The sequence below is a fragment of the Mesoplodon mirus genome, assembly GCF_964341445.2.
Source record: "Mesoplodon mirus genome assembly, chromosome: 4".
In the NCBI taxonomy this organism is placed as follows: Eukaryota; Metazoa; Chordata; class Mammalia; order Artiodactyla; family Ziphiidae; genus Mesoplodon; species Mesoplodon mirus.
The window spans coordinates 56,759,639-56,783,109 of NC_138979.1; the positions used below are offsets into that span (position 1 = coordinate 56,759,639).

The window sequence follows — 23,471 nt, forward strand, 5'->3', positions numbered from 1 at the left end:
TTGAGATTTCTAGTATTGTATCAAAGATTATGTGTGTCAAAGAATGTCTTTTTGCCCCTGGTATAATTAGCTGACCCACCAGTTAATCATACCTCCTTCCGTAAGTACCTATAAAACTGCACATGGATTGTGTGCGGCTGTCATCTCTTATTTGTATAAGTCTTAAATGGCTGATTCAAATATTGCAAGGATTATCCAAAATAAAATCTGATAGTTTTAAGACAGAATTCAAGGGTATTTGAAAGCTGGGAATACAAATAGTCCTATTGTAGTGATTGATATTTTGCAAAATTATTTCCAGAAATTGTTTATTCTTCCCCCCCCCAGTATATTTTGATTCAGGCATAATGGGAACTTCTCTATTCATATGGCTGAACTGCTAAGTGTGATATAAAAGCTGGAGCCTATAAAAGATTGAAAATGAACTGTATAAAAATAAAAAAATTTCTGCGTGGCAAAAAATACCAGAGGCGAAGCAACAGACAAACGATAAACTAGGAAAAGAAATTTGCAGCTCATGTTCAGAAAAGGGGCTACATTCTCTAGAATATAAAGAACTTTCAGATCTGTAAGAAAAGTATTAATAACTCAGTAGAAAAAATGGGCAAGTAATATGAACCGTTTACCAAAAAGGAAATTTAAATGTCATCTTAAAAGCAAAAGGTGATCAACCCCACCTATAATAAGAGAAATGCAAATTTATATTCTGTAGAGACCATCTTTCACCTGTCAGATTAGCAGAGATCAACATGTTTGGTGTCACAGTGCTGGCCGGGATTTGGGGGAACCTCACGCATTGCTGGATGGAGTGTAAAGTTGTATGGCTTTTGTGGAGGGTGATATTCACCAAAATTTTAAAGAATACATTCTTTGGACCACCAGTTCCATTAATAGGAATCTATTCCACATATATAACCAGACATGTGCAAAAAGGCCTGTGGACCAGATCACTAATTGCAGTATTGTTTACAGTAGCAAAAACATGGGCCTGGGGCATAGAAAAACCTCCGAAAGGAGACAACTAAAGCTCAACCCTGAGGTGTGGAATGATGAGGGCAGGGGTGGGTCTCAGCTTTGATCATTAGAAGCATCTGGGGAGCCTTTAAAGTCTTAATACCCAGACCAAGTGAATCAGAATCGCTGGAGGTAGAGCCTGGACATCAGAATTTTTAAAGTTCTCCAGGTGATTTCATTGTGCAACGAAGGTTGAAGACCACCAGTTTAAACATTTTATTTTATCTATATTTGTTGTTTCAGGTTTTTTTTCTTAAAGACGTGTGTTATGATTTTAAAAGTTTAAAAGACATGAATAAATGTGATACATTTTTCAAAAATGCCATTTTAAAATAAATTTTATTACATTAAGATTAAATCTGTTAGGAGATTAATACAAGATTAAACACCTTTTCCAATGATGCTGAATAAGTGAAGTATACGGAACCTATCTTCTAGAGTCTTTTTAATGCAGGTTGCTTCAAAAAAGAATGAAAGTTGTTTTGAATGTTAGAGTTAAAACTATTTGCTAATGTATTGGTCCAGTGACTCCTTTTATGAAAATAAGGAATTTTTATGAAATCATATATTTACATGCGTGGAAACACACTCACACTCCATTTTGACTTGAACTTCATAACCTCTTCTACCCATTATGTATTCTTGATGTGTTTGTCTAGAAATTATTCAGTGACCTTTGGCCCAAACCAAGACCCACTGTTAAAGGAGGACTTCATTTGTAAAAGTCATAGATTATTCAAACAAAGCCTCAGTTTTAGATATTCACGTCCAATAATCATTTATTTTTGGCCAAAGATCATAGGCATTTACAAAATTAGACTTTCTATTTCATTGGACTGAGCATTTAGGTTAAATACTAGCTTTTGGGCTTCCCTGGTGGCACAGTGGTTGAGAGTCCGCCTGCCGATGCAGGGGACACATGCTCGTGCCCCGGTCCGGGAAGATCCCACATGCCGCGGAGCAGCTGGGCCCGTGAGCCATGGCCGCTGAGCCTGCGCGTCCGGAGCCTGTGCTCCGCAACGGGAGAGGGCACAACAGTGAGAGGCCTGCGTACCGCAAAAAAAAAAAAAAAAATACTAGCTTTTCAAGATACCTAACGGTATGATGCTCTTGAGTAAAACAGTTGACATCAAAAGCAGGAAGACTGAAGAGAGGAAAGTGTACTTTTAGTTGCCCTGGGAAAAGAGAATAATGACTTGGAGTTAATGGGGGAGAAAAACAGTGTCCAGTAGAGTGCTGCTCACCCAGTGGGTGCTCGGCCAATGATTGCTGGTAATGGTGGGAATATGGAAACCAAAATGTTGACCCACAAGGAAGTGGACATGATCTCATCTAAATGTTAATTGTATCATTTGATTTTGAAATACAACAATCTTCAGGAGAAAAAAATGGATATGTGTCTAGCCCTAAGACTATAAATCCTAAGTAGAAGATGTTTTCTGAAATATATATTACGATTGGAAGAAGACAGTTATATTTAACTGTAGTGGAGGAGGCATTAAAAAATAAAGCAGTAGCTTACCAAATTAAAAATATATAATTTTTTGGCCAGGGGGCTGCACTGTGCAGCCTGTGGGATTTTAGTTCCCTGGACCAGGGATCCAACCTGGGCCCCCAGCAGTGGAAGTGTGGAGTCCTAACCACTAGACTGCTGGGGAATTCCCCCCGAATATATAATTTTTAAAAATCTACTTTAGTTTGTTTAGTCATGTTTTCAATGCATCAAGAGGGTTGACTATTAAAAGGAATTGTCTTTGCTGATTTTTGTCTAACAAGTTCTTTTAAAGTAGAAGACACATCATTCAGACTACCTCTTGATTGTTGTAAAATTCAGCAGTAACTTAGCAGAAAAACAATTCAATGAATTGTTGATGAATTCAATTCTGATCTCTCTCTCTGGTTATAGATTTTTCTGAATTAACATTAAACGGTAGCCTGGAAGAAAGGATATCCTTTACTAACATGGTTACCTGCAGCCAGGTGCATTTCAAGTGAAGTGTGCTGATGGGGCCCTCTATAAGGTAGTATGTTCACTTTTTGTTCTCTGCAAATACTTTATAATGTCTTAAATACCTTACTTTTTTCTTTCTACAACATAAATGCTGATTTAATACATTTGGAATATGGATTATTAGTAATCACATAAAAGGCTTACCAGGTGTTACTGAGCAGTGCAAATCTTTAATTTCCTTTCTACCTTCTGTAGTCAACTGACAGTTTAATCCTAAAACCGAAGAAATGAAAAAAATTTTTTTGAGTGGTAATGTCTTTGCATTTGAAATCTGTATATATAGTAGAAGGAGAGTTTTGTCTCAAAACCATTGATGGAAGAGAAAAACCCTAAACAGGCATGCCAATTTGACATTGAGAGCAAAGTTTTGTTAAAAACAGTTGTAACCCAGCCCAATTGTAGGACTAAGTCCCAGATGTAAATACCCTTTTTAAAATGTTTAACTTGAGGTAGTATTAACCAAAAGAATTAATGGAATAGCCTTTTCTACGATCTTACTGTTTTTGTGTTTCACAAACAACATTAAGTGGAATCAGATAATGAATAAAATGCCTAACATCATTCTTTCTCTTAAGCTGTGTTTTGTACCCAAATAGATGGATATTAATTTTAGCATTTTAGCATAGTTAAGAATAAAATGGACTTAGAAAAAACAGAATATTTAGTTACAGAGAAGATATATAAATTAAATAATCAATATATAATATTTCTTTGAGGTATTTCATTGAGTAAAGGATATTAATTTAGCATAAGAAAATTTCTTTTAGAAAAATATATATGCTCATTTACTTGGTACCCACCTAATGCTTTTTCATGGTTGCCTGGTAGGATTTACAGTCTGAAAGGACTGTTATATCTAAAGGATTGACTTTGTCCGTCATGTGTAAGGCAGTGCTAATGTGGCAATCATTTCTACATTAAAATAATATTTCCAGACAGACTTTAAAACGAGATAAGTTACAAAACAGTTTGTGCACTGTGATCCCTTTTTGCAAAATGAAAATCAATGCATAATATACAGCAAAATATTAACATTGACTTTGAGAGGGGTGAGATTACAGGTGATTTTTATTTCATTTACTCTTATTTTTATTTTCTAATTCTTCAATCCCAGCTCAAGCCAAAAAAAAAAGAGAGAGAGAGAGAGAGAGAGAGGTGGTGGGAAGGTAATTATCACAGAACCTGAAAACAGATGTATGTAAACCTTTGAAGGAGAAAAAGGAGGAAGATCCTGAAGAAGATCCCGAAGGTTCTTTGTGAAAGATGCAGCTACAAAATGGATGGCCCTGTCTCAGCTCAGGCTCCGCAGCAGAAGCATCAGGAGAACTGCAGCGATTAGTATACAGAGGGTGCAGATTGTAGGTACCATGATCTCCGTCATGATCTGCATGTAACTTAGAAAAGGCTCTGCGGAGGGGGAGAGAGCAACATGGCAGATGAGAATGTGGTCATTTTGGCGAATGCAGCTTCATCCTGAAAGCTTCAGTTGTCTGGATAAACTTGGAAAATGGCATCATCACACTTGCTAATTATTCTCATTTGTTATAAAAGAGAACCTGGTAAATTAAATGTTATAAAAAATTATGTGAGGGCTTTGTAAGATATTTCAGAAAATATGGATTAAGAATGCTTAAATTTGGTTCTTCCATAGGTACTGTAATAAAGTCTAAATGTATGTCAATGCTAGTGCTTACTCAGAATATTAGCAGCCATATTCCTCAGTTTCTATAATTCTCTTTCGGGGGATTTAGGAAAGAAAATTCCTTGGAAAACATTTGCATCCTTTCAAAAATGTTTATGGTATATCTTAAGAGGTATAGGAATTTCTGCATTGAAAATCTTTATGGTCATTCTTAACACAGCTAAACAGTCTTTTAAGAGTTAAATGATAAGCATACTTCATGTGCGTTAGCATCGTAGTGGACATTTACGAAATACCTGCTTTTAAGTTTTGTGCCAGGCACCCTTGGTTACCGAGATAAATAAGGCACAGGCCCAATTCTCATGGAGCTCATGGGCTCAACAGTAAATTCTACATCATGTCTCTACATTAAGTTTATTTTAGTTTAATGGAATATACATCTTTAATATTTGCCTGATTATTTAGATGACGGGGGAGGGGACAGTGTTATATTGGCCTGTAAAGATAGTTGAATTGGTAGGATTTGGTCTAGCATTTTCCACCTCTGATACCACATGGAAGATGAATTCATTAAAACAGGAAGTGTATTTCTCTGGTTGCCCTTATATAGAGAGAAAGACAAAATTCAAAGGAACACATGATATGCGTTGGCATTTCTTGATGCATGGTTACATCCTGGTTATTCTACATCTCTGATCCTTTTAGATCCCATTGCATTAGAAATGCCTTCTGTGAGAGCAGGGACCTTGTTGTTTATTGCTATGTCCCCAGGGCTTAAAACACCCTTGAGTCAATAGTGACTGCTTCATAATTACTTGCTGAATGAGTGAATATAATATCTAGAGTGTTTGATTTTTCTTCATTCCATTTGGTATAATGGTTGAATTTCTCCCTCCTTCCAACAAAGCCCACTATAACACAGTAGATTTATAAATTTACAGTATGATTCAGAATCAAACTAGAGTAGATAAATTTATAAATAGTAGATTTATAAATTTACAGTATGATTCAGAATCAAACTAGAGTAGATATTTCTTTTTCATGGTAGATTTTTAAAACATATTTTAAGTGCTGATAGAAATTTGACATTGCTTCAAAGTAAAGGAAAGTCTATTTCTAATCATGTGGTTTTGGAAGATTGACTTAAGGTGGGTCCACATTTTGAGATTTTGGTAATACCATTACATATGTAATTACATGGTTTAATTATCAAAGATTAAACTCACCTGCAGCAAGCATCTGGTTGTTGATAGAGCAAGTTTCCAAGGCTTTGAGGTACCAACTTTCCACCTAATAAAAACCCACTTGATAAGTTGTCTTAAACTAGTTTTTTGCTGTTTGAAATTATGTTTGGAATAATATCGGGTAAGAAATATTTTTTTAATCGCTCGTAGTTTAAATCAGTTAATAGTTATTGAATGCCTATGTGCATCATTGTGAGGGAGCCAAAGAACAGTTTTTATTCTTGAGCTTATAATCTAGCTATCTTTTTCTAATAATGCAATTACTGTCTTTTCTAGTAATGCAAAACTAGTGAATACCTGATAGTTATCAGTCACTGCTTCTATTTATAGTCCCACTAGGCTCACTCTAAAGACTGTTGATAAACAAATGAGTTTTTCTTTTTAATTAAGACACTCTAAATTACAACTTACATTCCCTGCCATTAGGTGCAGCAGCATACAGAATAGAGAGCTGATAGAAAAATTTGTAGGTTATTGAAAATGGGAGGTTTTAAAGGATTTTTTTTATTATTGCCTTTAATCTCATTTTGGAATCAGTGCATTTGTATCACTGTACAATTTGGTGGGAAAAGAAGTGAAGATTATACGGTCATTATATATTCAGTTTACTTAACTTTTCATGTATGTTGAAGAATAGGTAGTATTTGTTTGCATTAAGATACAACATTTAGGATAACATTTAAATCACAGTTTCTGTTGACTGTCACAACCCAAAGTAAACAGGACTCCTGCATAACCCTGGTCTGCCCTTAATGCTCTGTGTGCTAGGACTGCATTTTACAGTGTCCTTACCCCATTCTAAGCAAATAAGCAGAGAGGTGGTGAAAGGGGAAGAAACAATGGGCCCACTTGCCAAACTCTGCACCCCAGCTGCCTAGCTCTTCTAAAATCCAGAATGAGTAACACTGATAATTATTCCTACCTCTCGAGGATTGGGAAACCCATTGGCAGTGATAATCTTCTTGTAATATTCAACTGAAGCCTTTGGATAGCGTGGCCTATTTTTCTTGTTGAAATCGACATAGTAGAATCCATATCTATCTGAGTATCCTCTCTCCCATTCAAACTTATCCAACAGAGACCAGGAAGTATACCCTTTTATATTAGCACCATCTTTGATAGCTGCAAAGACATTCCATTTTTAATATATTTCACTTTCTTGGAAAAATAGTATTGCAAAGATAATCTTAAATGTTTTCATCTATGAGATTTAGAAGCACGTTTTAGGCAATCGTGTATTATCAAATTTTGCCCAAGTTAAATAGAAAGATATGTGAAGACAGTTTGTATCTCACCTTTTAGCATTTCATTTGTGTATCCTTTAAGGTATTGAATTCTCCACTCATCACATAATTGGGTACAGTGTAATTTTTGAGATGCTCCATTTTCTGTCACATATATGGGTGGATTGCCGTATTGAGTCTGAAAGGAATCATGGGAACACATATTGAAGGCTGCCATATTCTAATTGGGTATGTTTAGCGTTTAGTAGATGCCAGTTAACATGTTTATTTAGAGATGAATGTAGGCAGGAGGCAAGTTCATATAGAGGAATATATTTATTGACAAAGCATCATTTTAGAGAAAATATGCTTCAGGTCTTGTTCTTTCCCACATATTCCAGTACAGGTGAGAAGAGCAGCAAAATAACTAAATAAGAGATAAGAATTTTAAAGTTTTATATATAAATATGTATATAATATATATACATATATAATCATATGAAATATATGCATATTATATTACATGAATATAATTTATATAATGTATAACAACCATGTATATGATCTATATATATGATTATTCATAGTAGACATTTATCATTTTTTTTGTTTTTTGGCCATGCCGTGCGGCATGCAGGATCTTACTTCCCTAACCAGGGATCAAACCCGTGCCCCTTGCAGTGGAAGCACCAAGTCTTAACCACTGGACCACTAGAGAAGTCCACATTAGTCTTTTTTGTTGTTGTCTTTCTTTAAGGCCTATATCGAGTAGCTTCTGAAGTATAAGTAACTGGGTTTTTTAATTAACTTTAAAATGTAGGCACCTGAGCTTATACTATAAGAACATGAATTCAGGTAAAAAATGTCCTTTAGCTTAACGTAATAATCACCTGAGCAAAGTTGAGAAGCCTCCTAAATCCCCATGGCACAGAATGTAGCCATTTAGACCCCATATCAGGCCAGTTTGGGTCAACCAGTTCAACTAGGTCACGATCATTCTGGTAGCTGGGCCCCTGGCGAGAGGGGTAGTTCCTTTCTGTGATGTACCGAGTCGTAAAATGACCTAATCCCAAGAAATCAGATGTGCCTTTAATGTAGCTCTTTTCCTGGAGTGAGAACACTGGTAACCTCGACATATCCAGGCCTTGCTCTGCACTCTTTCTTCCTAATGAGAGAAGAAAATAGAATTTAACCAAGTTTTATTTTCTCACAATCATTCTCTTGTCATGTACCATGATGATACTGGCATGTTATGTTATGGCATGAAAGCTGTTATCCAGATCCTGGGCTTTGGAATTCATCTGTGTGGAAATTATGACCTTAGCCTTTCAAACTGGAATTTTGACATTTGAATGCTAGCCAAAAATTTTTAAGTTTATATTACTTAAAAGTAATATTTTCACAGATTACTCAGTAACTTGTGTGTGGACAATTGTGTAGCTATCTGGAAAAAAGAACTAGGTTATTCCTTACATCAAAAATTGGTAATTTTGCTTGCCTCTGGGAAGGGAACTGGAGGCCAGTGGTAGCGTCGGGAGAGACACGGTCACGTTCAGGCCTTGTTGTAGTGTAAGCTAACATCACCTCTGTGTTGGGCAATGTTGTCCTATCTTTCAGAATTGTAAAAGTGTGTGTCCTTTCACCGACCAATTCTAAATCTGCTTATCCTACACTTTACTCGTGTAAAAGGATGTATGTACAAGGATCTTCATTACAGATTGAGTAGCAAAAGATTAGAAGCAACCTGAAGGTCTGTCAGGAGAGACTGGTTAAAAACATGATGGGATATCCATCAGTACCACACTATGCGGCCATGAGAATGAATGAGGCAGTGCTTCATACACAACAAGGACGAGTGCCAAGGATGCTCAAGTGAAACAAAGATGCAGAGTGTTGCGTACATAAAACAGTACATGCAAGTATATACACATACTGAGCAGCAGTGTTCTTGCTCACACGTGCACAATGCATCTCTGGAAGTGTACTTCCTTCTGGGGAGGATAGGAGCAGTGGGTGGGGGAGGGAAGGAAGCTTAACTTTTTTCACTTTTTTGTACTTCAAAACATGTGAAACATGTCCTTGTATAATCTATGCAAAAAAAGTTTTAAATCAATGTATAAAGAAAAGTAACATTTTTATGAGTTGATCTAAAATGTAGTCATAAAAATGTTTCCAAAGAGACTGCTGGCTTAGATTAAATGAGTGAAAAGATTGCATTATTAAATTCCTTTAAATTATTAGCATGTTATTTCAGTTACATGTAGTAACTTGAGAAAAACCACAGGAATTGTCACTGTAGTGTCTCCTACAATAGCCACTCACCATATGTGGCTACTGGAATATGGCTAATGTGACTGCAGCTTCAACTCAGTCACACTGAAGGATTGAATTTTTAATTTTGTTTAATTTGAATTTGAATAGACACAAATGGCTACAGACTATCATATTGAACAGCACAGATATAGGACATACAGAACATTTCCATGATCACCAAAAGTTCTATTGGACAGCACTCGTCTAGAATTACCTTTCTTCATATATTTATTGTGAATGAAGGGGTGCTTCTGAGATGCCTGGAAGTAATTTGTGAATGAGATTTCAGGCAGAATGCTTTCACTACTAAAGAAAATATTAACTGTTTTATTTGTCAGTTATACTTAATAATGCTGAAACAAAAGAAAAAAAAAGAAAAAGAAAAAGAAAAAGCTACTTAGAGGATCCTTCTTTCCACATTGTATAAGGGAAAAATTGAGCCCTGTTCCCACTTGAATTATCATAGAGTTGGAGTGGGCGGGGTCTGGGATTATTGGCTTTAAGCCCAAGAATTGTTCTATGATAGGTAATCAATTTGGCTTTTTAGTACAATCTTGTAGCACCTGCAGTGGCCTCTGAGGGTCCCAAGAGAACAAACAGCATGTGAATGATGGGGTGTGTCTGCAGGAATGTTCCGTATGGGCACTGTCCCATCGTGAGGGCTTTTTCCTTACTCATCTTGAGGAAATCATTCTCAAGACTTTGAGTGTATGTGTACAGAACATGTCACAGAACTGGTTATTGTCAAAAGATTTTCAAAGATTATTTTGTCTAATCCCTTCATTTTTAGGTGATAAGACTGAGACAGGATGAGGTGAAGCACCTTGCCCAGAATCACTCACTGGTTAGTGGCAGGGTTGGAATTAGAACTTGCTGCCTCCTATTCCAGACAAGTCTTGATAAATGGTGCTTTAGAAAGGGAAATTTTTGAAATGTTGAAACATTCTTAGTCAAACATCTAAAATAGCCTTGATGTGTGAGATATAGCCTATTTCACTGTCATCCTTGTCTTTTTTAGGGAGGTGTGAGCTGATACCTCTAAATCACAGTTATATGTTTAGATTCCTATGGCCAGACACTGCTGGTTGCCTACCCAATAGACCCATGCCTGTCTTCTTCCATGCCCTCTTTTCTCATCCCCTTCCAAAGGGCCACATCCTTTCTGGGAGTCTTGACCCCTCCCCAGGCTCTGAGGCTCTATCCCTGGTGGTCTAGGGCACCTTGGGGCATTTGACAATTCTGTCCCTTGAGGCACAGCGGGAAGTCAGCTGGGAGTAGACGCTGTTTCCTGGGAAGATTTTCCTTGTTCTTAAAAACAGATATAATAGTACTATTCCCTTTTTTTCTGCTTCAGGGTGTTGATGTGTAAAGGTGATTCCTGGAGCTGCTACAGCCATCTTGTGGCCTTGGGGAGTGGCTGATGAGCTAGCTAAAAGTGCCAGAGTGGAAAGATGGAATGAGTCTGGGTTCTCAAAGACAACCCTGAGGGCTAGATTAATTAGCTGTGGATTATCCTTTTCTGGATTTCAGGTGAGATGATAAATCCCCTACTTTTCAAGCCATTCTGTTTGGAGTTTTCTGTTAGTGTGGCAGTTAAAAGCATCGAAATTAATACAGCCTTGTGAGCTCTGTCTTTATTCTCTTCTCTGACACTGTGGAAACTAGAGCTTGGAAAGTATTTCTCAAGTGGCAGAAAGAACCAACAATAGGACTGACTCCACCCACATCTGTGTCTTTGACTTCTCACTCCTACTTCACTACAGTTGGATGGAGTGGAATGGGGAGGAGACAGGAGAACAGAACACAAAAGAGAGCAGCCTAGAGAATTGCTAAGTTTTCTCCCCTGGATTCTGAAATTCTCAATTTCCAGGTCTAGGAATTTGTTTGGATGTCCCCCACTCTCCCAGTTTGAATAACCAGTTCTAAATTCTTTGGGAGCTGGGTTATCCATCGAGTGCCTCACCCAAACCAACCCAGTGTGTTCTTCTATCCCCCTGCCTTTTGGTCATTTCACTTGAGCTCAATACTGTTGCTGTGGTATCTGGAGTCTTAAAAACGTGATGTGGCTCACCAATATGGTCCTTCATGACTTGTGGGTAGTCACCGGCGTAAATGGGGTTGGCAAACCAGCCCAGGCAGAACTGTAGGTATCTCTCGGCAGCCTCTATGTCCTTGGGGTTACTAATGTCCACAGGTTCCCCCCAGTCGCAGTTTAATGAAATCCCCACCAGACCTTATAAGAAGAGAAAGAAAAGGGGGTGGCAGGCAGAGTGACATTGTTCCTCTGGTCACCTGTCTGTTCTCAGCACACATGGTGGCGGGGCTCACCTTGCTGCTTGCTGCGCCATATGTTGTTGTAGGAGTGCCAGGCTTGGGCATGGGCCTGGAAGAGAAAGGAGTCCATTGGAGGTGCCTGCCTCATTCATTTCTCTCCTCCCTTTCAACCCAAGGTGGCCTTTCTCTCCTTCCTAACTCTAGAGATCATTTTAAGTCCTATCCTTTCCATGAGTCCAGCCTTCATTAGCCTAATCCATAGTCTCCCTTCCTCTGACCTCCATTTTGTTGGTGCTTTGGAGGAAACTTGCTCTAAATCTGGCATAAACATGTAAGTCACCACTCTGTGTTATTTATTGTTTCTAAGATTTTTGCTAACGTGTCTTGTTTTATTCCTGGTTGTCCTCTGTAGTGACTAGGCAGTGCTTTCAGCATAGGTGCTCAGGAAGTTAGGAAAATATAATACCAAGCATCTGGAACAGTCTTGAGAAACAGAATCCAAAATGTGCCAACCTGCCTTCTCTCCATATTCTCTCCCAGGGACCCACTGATATCTTCAGAGCCCTGCCCTTTAAATATTCACAGTTTAAGAAATCCTAAGCCAAATAGGGAAAGATGAGAAAGTTCTCTTGCTGACATGAATTTGAGGGTCTGGTATGTCCCCAGTGATCCCTTGCCTGCCTGCTTGATCAGATTGTCCACCTTCTATTGAGAGTCTGTTGGGGCCGTCATGCCTCGCACCCCTGTTCCTCAGTCATCATCACCTGGACCCTCATATATGTCCTAGAATGTGACCAATCCCCTCCCCTGCTTCTCAAGCCTTTCCAATAGCGTTGTAATTCGCCCGTCATTATCTCCTCTCAATGTCCCCCTCAATCTCTGCCCTCGAGCCTGACTGCCCCTAAAGACCGCAGCCACGGCAGCTCTTTCCAGCAGACGCCATTTTTCCCCTCACACCCCACATACCTTAGGAGAGTGTCTGCCTTGCTCTTTGTTGCTGCTTCCAAACAATTTCTCCTTCCTCCTTCAAAAACTCCAGGTCCTTTGAAGTCCATGCTATCAGACAAGCACTCCTAACCCCTTCCTGCTGCTGTCCTTCACCAACCTCCAGTTACTTCTGCTCAGTCACTGAAGATCTTAGCCCCTAGCTCACTGTCATCCCCCAACTTCCTCCTGTCACCATTCCTCACAAGAGTTTAGAACTGTAGGTGACAAGTTTTCACATGCATGTGCTCCAGCCCCTTGGCTAGATTGCAAGCTCTATAGGGAGCAGTCACGGTGTCGTCTGGGCTGCAGTGTCCAGCAGAGTCCTGGATGGCAGGACTCTACCTCATAGATCCTCATGGAAGGGAAGGGGACCATGTTCAGGTGAGGTGTCAGAGGACTGGGCTCAGACTCAGGCCCTGGGGTGGGCTCAGCTGTCAATGGGACTCACCCTTCTACCTTGAACCCAGCCTTCACTCCCGGAAGGACCCACTTCACCTTAATGACGTGATGTGCCGCCTTGTACAGGCCCGTGCCATGGAGCTTCAGGCCAGGTGCGTGGTGGCCCGTCTCATAGCCTTTTTCTGCCATTGTCTGCAGGGGTGGCAAGTGGGGAACCACAGGACCCATGAGAAGTGACAGGGTACACTCCTGCCTGGAAAGTGGGTTTTCCCACCTGGAGGGGGGCCTTGCTTACCCGAGGATCACTGAAAGTGACCCAGTGCTTCACCCGGTCCCCAAAGGCCTCGAAGCATAGGCTGGCATAATCACTGAAGTAGTTGGCCATGCTCACATTCTGCCACCCGCCATACTTGACCTGGAGCAGCTGCAAACAGAGGCGTGGAGAGAGAAGCAGGGGCCCCAACCCTCTAAAGCATGGATAGTACTCCATCTTCTCCCCATCACCTCCCTGAAGCCAATGTCTTGTCCTCTGACCTCCCACCACCCTGTGTCACAGATCCTCTGCCAGCTGGGCCGTGATACCACAGAGCCTTGTTGAACGAATGAAAAAACTGCTTGAATAGTGATGTCTAACTGTGAGGGATTTAAGCATGTGAGGCTTTATGGAAATCGCCTGGGAGGGGGCGCTCGTATTTGAGCACATACAGTTCTAACAACCTGGGGGAGAAAAGGCTACACAAACTTGCTCATTATTCCATCAACTCTTACTCAAAAGATGCGTCTTTCTTTATAGTCTGAGTTGTCGTTTCCAGGCCAAACGTTTTGGAAAACATCAAAATCTGCACTTACCACTTATTACAAACATCAGTTAAACCAGTGGGACCTCCCTGCCATGGGTAAGTTGGGAGATTTCTTCTTCACTCCCTGCCATCTTCCTGTCCCGAGCCAGAGCCCAGACCCCAGCCTTTGCCCCCACCTTGGCAACCCCAAGTGCCCAGATCAGGCTCCCTCCTGCTGAGCTGAGCTCCCCTTGGGCCTCTGAGCCTGCACAGCCTCACTTGTGGGAGATCCCAGTGGTGCAGCGTCACGATGGGGGTGATGTTGCTCTTCAGAAGGGAGTCAATGAAGTCACTGTAGAATTGGATTCCCTTCTTGTTCACTCCGTCAGCTGAAGGCGAAGTAAAAGGGGGGACTTGATGAGAAAGGACCTTGGCCTTGACCTTCTGAAGTGCACTCTTCCTGGGCCCTGGAGCTTTCTGTAGGCCTGAAGGCACCCTCAGCCCACCAGCACTTGGGTTTCAGATGGTGGAATAGCTACTGCTGGGAGCCCAGCTACCTGCAGAACCCGTGAGAGCTACTGCTGGGGAAACTGTGCTCGTGGGCTGTTCTCCCCGCCCAGGACTCTGTGGTGTCCCCACAAAGCCAACACGGCCAAAAGGGGCCACTCCTGGGCTGGGGCAGTGTGGCCTTAGCTCACCTCGCACACCCGTGGGCAGGAGCCGGGGCCAGGACAGGGAGAACCGGTAGTGGCTGACGTGCAGCTCCCTCAGCAGAGCGACGTCCTCCTGTGCAGACAGGAGTGGGTGCAGGGCAGGGTCAGCTGGACCCCACTGAGGTCCCTCCTGTACGTACTGCGCATCTACGCCACAGGCGTGACGCCACCTGCCCCCGCTTCCTCCTGGGGCTATGCCAGGAGTCAAGTAAAATGCAGGATATGAGGATGCTTTGAGAAATCCATCAGGGTGATGGATCCCCAATCCAGAGAGGAAAGTGGGTGCTGAACAAAGGGACAGAGGATGAGCTGGTCCCGCTCTCTCCACAGGGGGCCCATTCCCATGCAGGGACCAGGGGTTCAGGCTAGTGTGGCCTGTAGGCCCTGGCGTCATGGCCTCAGCCCTTCAGCTGCCCATCGCTTAGACTAAGGCACTGGCTCAGGTGGGGCCCAGCTTTCCTTTCCTCCTTCATCCACCTTCCCACATCCTGGCACTCCCTCCCCAAGCCCCAGTCACCACCGACCCTTCCCCGCTCGGCTGCACTGGGATCGGGGATGTTTAGCAGAGCACTTGGTTGATATCGTCACTCGGGTTCCCCCAATATATCTGTCACCTCCCAACTCTCCCTAGGTGATGCTCCATCATACACACACATGCACACCCATCACTCACCTGGACCTTGTAGTAGCTGTTACAGGCCACGTCTGCAGTCTCCTCCCCAAGCACATTCCCTTTCCCACTGTGTGTGAAGGTGTCCCAGATGCTGGGCCCTTTCCCGTCCTGGTCCCAGGCGCCCTCAGTCTGGAAGGCAGAACTGCCCACGCCCCAGGAGAAGCCTGCAAATGGAGACCCCAAGCTGGGCTCTGAGTCCCCTCTCACTCCCCACCCAGTACTGGGAGCCTGAGCTGTGCCTCCCAGGCCACAAGGCAAGCCCCCTTCCCAGCAGCCTGCCCTGTCTCCCTAGGGGTGGGAGCATGTGTGGTAGGGCAGGGGCAGGAGGGAGACATAATACGTTAAAAGCATTTATCTGCACCATTTTAGCTCTGATTTGCATTTACCATCTATACAGTAACTTAAAAAAAAATCTGTTAGGACCTTCTTTTACTTCGGAACAACTACATGGAGTTATTTTCCCTGTCCTACCTATAGGGAAGCTAAAACACCAAACTCCTTGACAAGTCAGCCAAGGTAGGCAAGCTGCCAGACAAATGGACAGATGGACAGACCAACGGAGGAGTGGACATACCAAGTGGGAAGGTTCCATAGTAGAAGGAGGCCTCTTCTAGGGATTCCTTCCTGGTGGCCCCCAGCCTGGACACCAGCAGTAGCATCCACCAAAGAGTGACAGCCCTCACTGGCTTCATGGCATCCGGCTCTCCCCCATACCTGAAGAAGCACATCTGACAGGTGTAGGCCCATACAGCCAGGACTTGGGGGGAAGATCCTGGCTTGGGGGAAAAAGGAGGGGAGGAGGTGGGACGAGGTGGAGGCGCTTTATCTAGAGAAGCATTGGCTCTTCTGGGGTCAGCTGGTCCCTGGCTTTGCTGGGACACATCAGCACAGGCTGAGGCTGGGCTCCAGATACGATTCCCAAGTGAAACACTAAGGGGGACAAAGACCGGGCATGGGGAGCTCTGGGTCTGATAGGCAACGCTTCAAACCACCCCTGTCCCTGTCTTACGGGGGAGACCTAGCCTATACCCTGTGATGGCCTCAGTCTGATGGGGAATCCACTCTGCCTTAGGGATGCTCCAGTCTGATGGGGCTGGCAGGACAACCCACAGAGCTCCTGCAGCACCCCACCTACACACTGTGGCCTATGCAAAGAGACAGACCCCTCCCCAAGCCGGGGGTCATGAGCAGGGTCACCATCCCAGGGTCTTCTGTCCAAAGGGTCAGGGCAATTCCCTTCCCCTGGGCCCCCCTCTCTGATGCCAGCCTAGCCAGCTTACCCAGGATTGTCCTCGGTCCCAGACACCCCCAGAGTAGCAGCTGGTGGCCAGAGCACTGTCAGACTGACCCCCTCAGGGCCTGTGCGCCCCCCCCAAGAGCAGAGCCCTCAGCCCAGCGAAGGCTCTGGTTGGGGGCGTGACCAGTGGCCTAACCCCCCTACAAAGAGCTTCAATAGCCCCAATTCAGTGGGGAGGGCAGGAATGCTGAGCTGGCCAGCGGGGTCTGAGTCAGCAGCCAGGCAGCTTGGCCCTGGGCCCGGGGCATCCAGTCAGCCCCCTCCCAGGGTAGAGGAGCAGTGACCCAGTCCCCTGGTCCCATCTGGGCCCAGTGTGCCACCTTCAGCCCATCTTAGCCTATGAAACTCCAGGTGGTGGCCGGGCGGGGAGTAGTGTGTGTGGGCATCTGTCTCTGTGTCCACCCCTTCCTGCTGCCAGAGAAAGTTCACTGTAGAAGGTAAATTTGGTTTTCCCACATCACCCTACTCTCTTTGGATCCCTCATTCATTACTTTACTCACTCACTCATTGAATCACGACTGTCTGGGGAATTCCCTGGCGGTCCAGTGGTTAGGACTCGGCGCTTTCACTGCTGTGGGCCTGGGTCGATAGAGCCCTGGTCCGGGAGCTAATAACCCACAAGCCTCCCCGCATGGCCAAAAAAATAAAAAGAAGTTATATTAAAAAAAAAAATCACAAGTGGCAGCTAGATCACACCCTCTCTGGAAGCTCAGCGCCTCCTGCTCTCCACCCAGGCTGCCAAGGAGGCCCCCCGCTGTGTTTCCTTCACTACGGTGCCCTCACCTCTCCATATCCCTCCCCTCTATCCCCCCACTTGCGGCTCCCTGCATCTCACTCAACCTCCAGCCTCCCTGCCTTCAGCTAAGCCCGCCGTAACTCCTTAACGGGGCAGGTCTTATTACCCGTTTGTGGTGGATTAATTTCTTTCTGCCAGAGTGAGGTGGGACCTGGTCTGAGTCCTCTAGGGTTTGGGGATCTTGCGGGACAGGGAGGCCAGAGGGAGTGTGAAAGCAAGGTGGTTTGAAGCGCTGTGCAAAAAATCAAATCAAATCAATCAATAAATAAAAATAAACACTGTGCCAGGGATCAGGGCTCTAATGGAAGAATGGACAGAACACGATAGAGGCGCAGGGAGGTAGGGCTGGCTTCAGAGGGAGGGGACACTGGACAAGATAATGAAGGATGTGGAAGCACTCGCTAGATGGCGTGGAGCACGTAGGGCATGGGAACTGACAGAGGGAACAGTATGAGCAAAGGCTCTGAGGTGTGTCTGGGGACCCGGCAGCTTGGCATCTTCTCTCCTCTTGCATCTGTCCTACAGTGACCGCAGGGCTGTGTCCTCAGGTGAGCAGGCCACTGGACGTCACCCTCGCGGCCGTCTCTTCTGTGCGTGGACTGCCGTGAGAGTCCGAGGCCAGTGGCGCGCTATTCGCATTGGTGCTGCTACCTGCCCCGCCAGGCCTGTGGGCCCTGGGGACTCTGCTCTCCAGGCTGAGGTTGGCAGGAAACATAAAACTTTAAGACCTGATGTCACCTCTGAAAAATGCCCCCTTCTCTCAGAGCCAGGGGCCTAGTGTTTGTGATGAGGGAGGGGCTCGTCAGCCCGGCCTGGCCAGGGGCTGCTTGGGGTCTGACTGCAGACCCAGTCTCCACCCGTTCTCCTCCACAGGCTCCAAGCTGGAAGGACGTGGGCTTCACCGCTGGGTGACCACCACCACCCACCCTCACTCCTCCCAACCCCATCCCACTCCAGGGCTGCTTGGGCCCTGCCGGAGGCTTGGAGCAACCAGGGTAGAACCCTTCCCTTGGGTGGGTGGGGTGTTCTAAAGTCCCTGGAGGCCAGGCCTGGCTGAAGAGCAGGTGTGTTGGGGGATGGGTGGGCCTCTTTATCTTCTCCCTCTTCCCTCCCCGCAAGGGGCTGCAGAGTGGGGGGCCCTCTGCCAGCAGCCTCTGTAGGGCCCAGGCCAGAGTCTAAGCTCTATGACTTTTAGGAAGGGACTTGGTAAAAGCAAAATGTCTGGTCTTCCATCCTGGGGAGCACTGATGGGTCCAAGGCACAGGGGCACAGTGGGTGTGGGTATGGGAGAGGCTTAGCTCAGCCCGCTCTGTACCTCTGGATCCTTCTGAGGGAATCAAGGGGCTGGCGTGGGAAGGACACTGGGGATCCACGTCGCCAGGAACTGGCCGTGGGCTCCAGTGACAGGCACTTCCTCTCTCTGGGACTGAGGCTCCCTATCTAGAATGAGAGCTACTATCCCTGCTGCCACTGCAGGGCCCAGCCATTCTATTCCCTGGTCCTAGGAGCTAATCTTTCTCTCTCTGGAGAGGAAGGGGGCTCTGGGCCCCATCCAACCCTCACTTCTTCCCACCAGCTCTGCAGCCCCACTCAGCCCTGCCCAGCCTGGAGCTAAGCGGACAAGTCCCAGGAGACAAAGTTTAGTGCCGTGTGACATTGGGCCAGCCACTGCCCCTCTCTGGGCCTTCATTTCCTCCTCTAAGGAGGCTGGCTACCAGCTGTCTGGAGTCTTCCTCAGCTCTGGGTTCATTAAAGAGGTGACAGGCTGTTTTCAGGTTGTCTTGTCTCTGCGGGAGCCGGGCTGGACTGGAGGCAGGGGATTTGCAGGGATGAGAGTGGGGCTAGTTGAGCCCATCAGGGTGTTGGTTGGTGTTATTTGGTTGGTGTTATGTGTGTGTGTGTCTCCTTTCTCTTGGGGAAAGGAGCCCATCCTGGGGTACAGAGCTGTCCTGGGAAGCAGGAGTACAGGGGCAGGAGTGGGGTGCTTGGTTTATAAGGAGCACTACGGGCCTGAGTCAGACTTTCTCCTGAATTTTCTTCTGAGGATGGAGCAGACAAGTCCTCTGTGACATACCACTGGGAGAAGAGTGGGGGGAAAGGTGGGAGGGATGAGGAGAGTGGCCTGTGGAGCAGAAGAGGGCGGTGGTTAGGATCAGAGTCTCTGGAGTCAAGTATATCTTTGAATCCCAGCCCAGCATCTGCCAGCTGAATGTTCCATACAAGTTACTGAATTTCTCTGAGCCATTTTTCATATATAAAAGGGGATGACAGGGACTTCCCTGGTGGTACAGTGGTTAAGAATCCACCTGCCAACGCAGGGGACACGAGTTTGATCCCTGGTCCAGGAAGATCCCACCTGTCCCGGAGCAACTAAGCCCGTGCGCCAAAACTACTGAGCCTGTGCTCTAGAGCCCGTGAGCTACGACTACTGAGCCTGCGTGCTACAACTACTGAAGCCCGCGCGCCCAGAGCCCGTGCTCTGCAACAAGAGAAGCCACCGCAGTGAGAAGCCCACACACCACAATGAAGAGTAGCCCCCCGCTCGCTGCAACTAGAGAAAGCCCACGCACAGCAATGAAGACCCAACACGGCCAAAACTAAATAAATGAATAAATAAATAAATACATGCTTGGAAAAAAAAAATGGGGATGACAATAGTACCTGCTTCATAGGGTCATTTAAGCATTAAATGACATGATAGATGTAAATGCTTCATGCAGTGCCTGGCAGAGAGAAAAGCCCCAATAAACTATCTCCGTGGGAGTTCCCTGGTGGTCTAGTGGTTAAGATTCGGTGCTTTCACTGCCATGGCCCAGGTTCTATCTCTGGTCCCGGGACTGAGATCCTGCAAGCCACGTGGTGTGGCCAAAAAACAAAAACAAAAAACTACCTCCATCATCAATGCCATCATATTGTGAAGGCTGAAATTCAGCTCTGCCACGCACAAGGGCTCTCTGGGCGAGGCACAGAGCCTCAGAGGGTAGACGCTCCCTGATGTTCTGACAAGGGGTTTCCGTGATCGGAGAGCTTTGTCTGGGAGATGCCAAAACCCCTCTGTGCTGTGGGCTCTGCAGGAGCCAGGCCTCTCTGTCCGCGGAGGCCAAAGCTCTGCTCCCCAGAACCCCAGTCACTGCCTGAGGGCAAGGTGCCTAGGGTGTCAGCAGATTTTGAGGGCTGCTGCTAGTTCTGGCTCTCTGAACAAAACCCAGGGCCTTTTACCTTCTGAGTGTTGATGGTAACTTCCAAGGTCCACTTCATTTCTCTGAGCCCCTCCCCTGTATTATAAAAATGTGCAAACGCACAGAAAAATGGAAAGTTTATACTGCCCACACTCTGTGCCCACCACTGAGACTATACTTGCTTTATCACACGTCCATTCCTCTTTTCCTCTCTCCACCCAGCAATTCATCTTACTTTTTGGATGCATTTCAAAAGTAAGCTGCGAGTGTCAGTTCACTTCATCCCTAAACCCTTCGGTAGGCATATCATTAACTATATTATGGTTCTTTTGTTTTCGAGGTAAAACTTGCTTGCAGTGAAACTCACAAATCTTAAATGCACTCTTCTGTGAGTTTTGACAAATGCAGTCACGTGTAACCAAACCACTGTTAAGATATGGAACATGAATTTGTTTCTTTCGAACTGAGTCATGCTGTATCTTTCTGAGGACTTTGGGGGAAATTCCCATGGGTCTCAGAAGCAGGAATCCATGTCATCTTCTTTCCCTCTGATTTCTGGCTGCTTGGAAATTCTGAGATATGTTTGTGGCCTGCTTCCAGCATGTGTACAGGACATGTTATGCATTTCTGTGTCATCTTACTCTCCCGTCTCTGCGATTTCCTTGTCTGTTATTTTTAAATCCTGCTGAGGTATATACAACTCTACAAGCTGGTTCTCAAATCCTTTTTTTGGAACAAGACTGAAGGAGTTCTGCATAATCATAGTGGAATTTTCAAGATATTTCAATGGTTTGTGGTGACCAAATATGTGAAATTGAGGCTGTTCCAGTAAATCTGGAATGAATTGATACCCTATCCACAGAGTATGAACCTGTGTGTAGAGTATGCATGTGTACACACACACACAGACACAGTGTTGGAGGGCACACATACGAAGAATTCTTTTCTTGGTCCAGACACTGGCATTGTCAGTGAAACCATCAATTCCAAACCCAAAGAGCCCACTCACCAGTGGCCTTGCTGCCCAGGACCCCTGCAGGCGGAAGTTGGGGAGGGGATGGCGGTCTGAATAGTGGTCTTGGAGGGCCGGAACAAGCCGTGATGATGGTGACGTGTCCGGAACCAAGCTTCCCAGCCAGCCAGCGCTTCCCCACCGGAGCTCTTTGGTCTGGGCTCATCTGCTGGTGATTTCGCAGGTCCCGCCTTGCATTTTCTCCCCTCATTTTCGCTCGTGGGGAGCCCCTGGGCCAGCTGCTGAAGACCTCCCAGACAAGCCTTCAAGTTCCAGGTCATGGAGGGTGGCAAGGGTGAGGATGTGGGGTGGGGAGAGGGGAGGAGTCTTAGTAAAAATGGAGGAGAAGCCTCCGCAGCTTTTCTCTCCTCAGAACATTCTCTGAGTGTGTCTTCCAGAGCATCTGTGGCAGACCTCATTTCACTCCTATTTAGGAGACTGATTGGAGTCTGTCTCTTCACTAGACTCTAATCTTGTCTGGTTTTCTTTTTTTTTTTTTTTTTTCGGCACGCGGGCCTCTCACTGCTGTGGCCTCTCCCGTTGCGGAGCACAGGCTCCGGACGCACAGGCTCAGCGGCAATGGCTCAAGGGCCCAGCCGCTCCGCGGCATGTGGGATCCTCCCGGACCGGGGCACAAACCCATGTCCCCTGCATCGGCAGGCGGACTCTCAACCACTGCGCCACCAGGGAAGTCCTATATATATTTTTTAAGTTTAAAAAACCATACAGAAAACATATGAATATATTCACATTGCAAAGAAATGGCAACCATCTCTGAAATATATGGAGTAAAAAAGGGTAAGGCCCTTTTTCTTGTTCCCTTCTCCCACCATCCCTCCCTCAGGTGGCCACTTGTGACAACTGGCCACTGTCCCTCCCTGCATTTTCTCTGTATTTTCATGGAAATTGGGTACATAGAAGAGGTTTTGTTTGATGCTCTACATTAGCAGAGCTAGATTGGTAATATTGTTTGGCAACATGCTTTTTTTTTTTTCATTTTATAATATATGTTGGAGATCTTTCTGGATCAGTGCACCCAGCACTGCCTCATTCATTTTAATGCCTTCACAGCATTCCATTGTATAGATGTTCCATAACTGATCTAACCAGTCGCCTGTGGATGGACATTTTTTTTTTTTTTACAATGCTTTGCTCTCACAAAGAATGCTGCAATGAATATGCCTGTTCATGTAATTTCATACCCATGTGTGTATTCCTAAATGAGAAATTGCTGAGTCAATTGATCTTTCGATGGATGTTGCCAAGTCGTTTTTCTTTAGAGGTAACCTCATTCTTTTTAACTGAAGTATATTCAACACCAACATTTAACCAACATAACCAGTTAGAGATGAGATGGAACCGTGGCTCAGTATGTGGGAGCCAACACTGCCTTCTGCCCGTGGTTGGGGAAGGACTTGACTCCTGCTGGGAGCTCAGTGGCAAGAGGGGTGTATGTTTGCTCTAGATAATCTCTGAGGAAACCATCACTGGTCAAGAGCTTTACAGTTTACAGAGTAGATTTCTGTGCATAATCAATCTCACTTAACCCTACTGAATGAGGTAGGGCCATTTACTCATTTTCATCCCATTCTACAGATGAGAAAACTGAGGCTCGAAAGAGTCACGCTCAAGTGACTGGCATGACCAGGGTCTGAGACTCCAACTTTCAGGTGTTTTTCCACTGTGTCAACAGCTTTCCCCTTTTTCTCTGGGTCCCTTCCTCTGCCTCTCCAATCCTTACCACCCCCTATACACCAAATCCTCCCCAGACAATGCTGCCCTTAGGATCACCCCCAAACGCAACTCCTCAGGTTCCAATAAACCCAGGAATATGCAATGAGATTAGAAGTGGTTCCAATTGGCCTGGAACACATCCCTGAGGCTGTCCCAGTGGGAGAATTTATACCTTCTTATT

At 45.1% G+C, this 23,471-nt stretch overlaps 2 protein-coding genes across 10 annotated transcripts in view; one reads left to right on the forward strand and one right to left on the reverse strand.

The window, feature by feature from the left end:
• ZWILCH (zwilch kinetochore protein) overlaps positions 1 to 4,311 on the forward strand; it is a 40,811-nt gene extending 36,500 nt beyond the window's left edge. The window contains exons 18-19 of one of the 5 annotated variants that reach the window (XM_082617516.1): positions 2,921 to 3,038; positions 4,146 to 4,311. In XM_082617516.1, the coding sequence (XP_082473642.1) occupies positions 2,921 to 3,009 (89 nt within the window). In that variant the 3' untranslated portion in view covers positions 3,010 to 3,038; positions 4,146 to 4,311. Of the gene's footprint in view, positions 1 to 2,920; positions 3,039 to 4,139 lie in introns of all 5 variants that reach the window. The other 4 variants (XM_082617517.1, XM_082617518.1, XM_082617519.1 and 1 more) reach the window with 4 other exon arrangements.
• A 5-nt stretch (positions 4,312 to 4,316) lies between these two features.
• Positions 4,317 to 22,135, reverse strand: LCTL (lactase like; the record flags this gene model as incomplete). 5 transcript variants are annotated; one of them, XM_082617515.1, is made up of 13 exons in its annotated part: positions 4,317 to 4,432; positions 5,894 to 5,957; positions 6,834 to 7,033; positions 7,207 to 7,333; positions 8,025 to 8,299; positions 11,519 to 11,680; positions 11,776 to 11,830; positions 13,204 to 13,299; positions 13,403 to 13,531; positions 14,166 to 14,275; positions 14,585 to 14,672; positions 15,273 to 15,436; positions 15,847 to 16,000. In XM_082617515.1, the coding sequence occupies 13 exons, from the start codon at positions 15,998 to 16,000 to the stop codon at positions 4,317 to 4,319; spliced, it is 1,740 nt and encodes a 579-aa protein (XP_082473641.1). The 5 variants fall into 5 exon arrangements, with proteins under 5 accessions (XP_082473641.1, XP_082473637.1, XP_082473640.1 ...); XM_082617511.1 differs by lacking the exon at positions 4,317 to 4,432 and adding an exon at positions 21,554 to 22,135 and having other exon boundaries at positions 4,654 to 5,957; positions 15,847 to 15,986; XM_082617514.1 differs by lacking the exon at positions 4,317 to 4,432 and adding an exon at positions 16,553 to 16,604 and having other exon boundaries at positions 4,654 to 5,957; positions 15,847 to 15,986.
• Between the last annotated feature and the right edge of the window lie 1,336 nt (positions 22,136 to 23,471).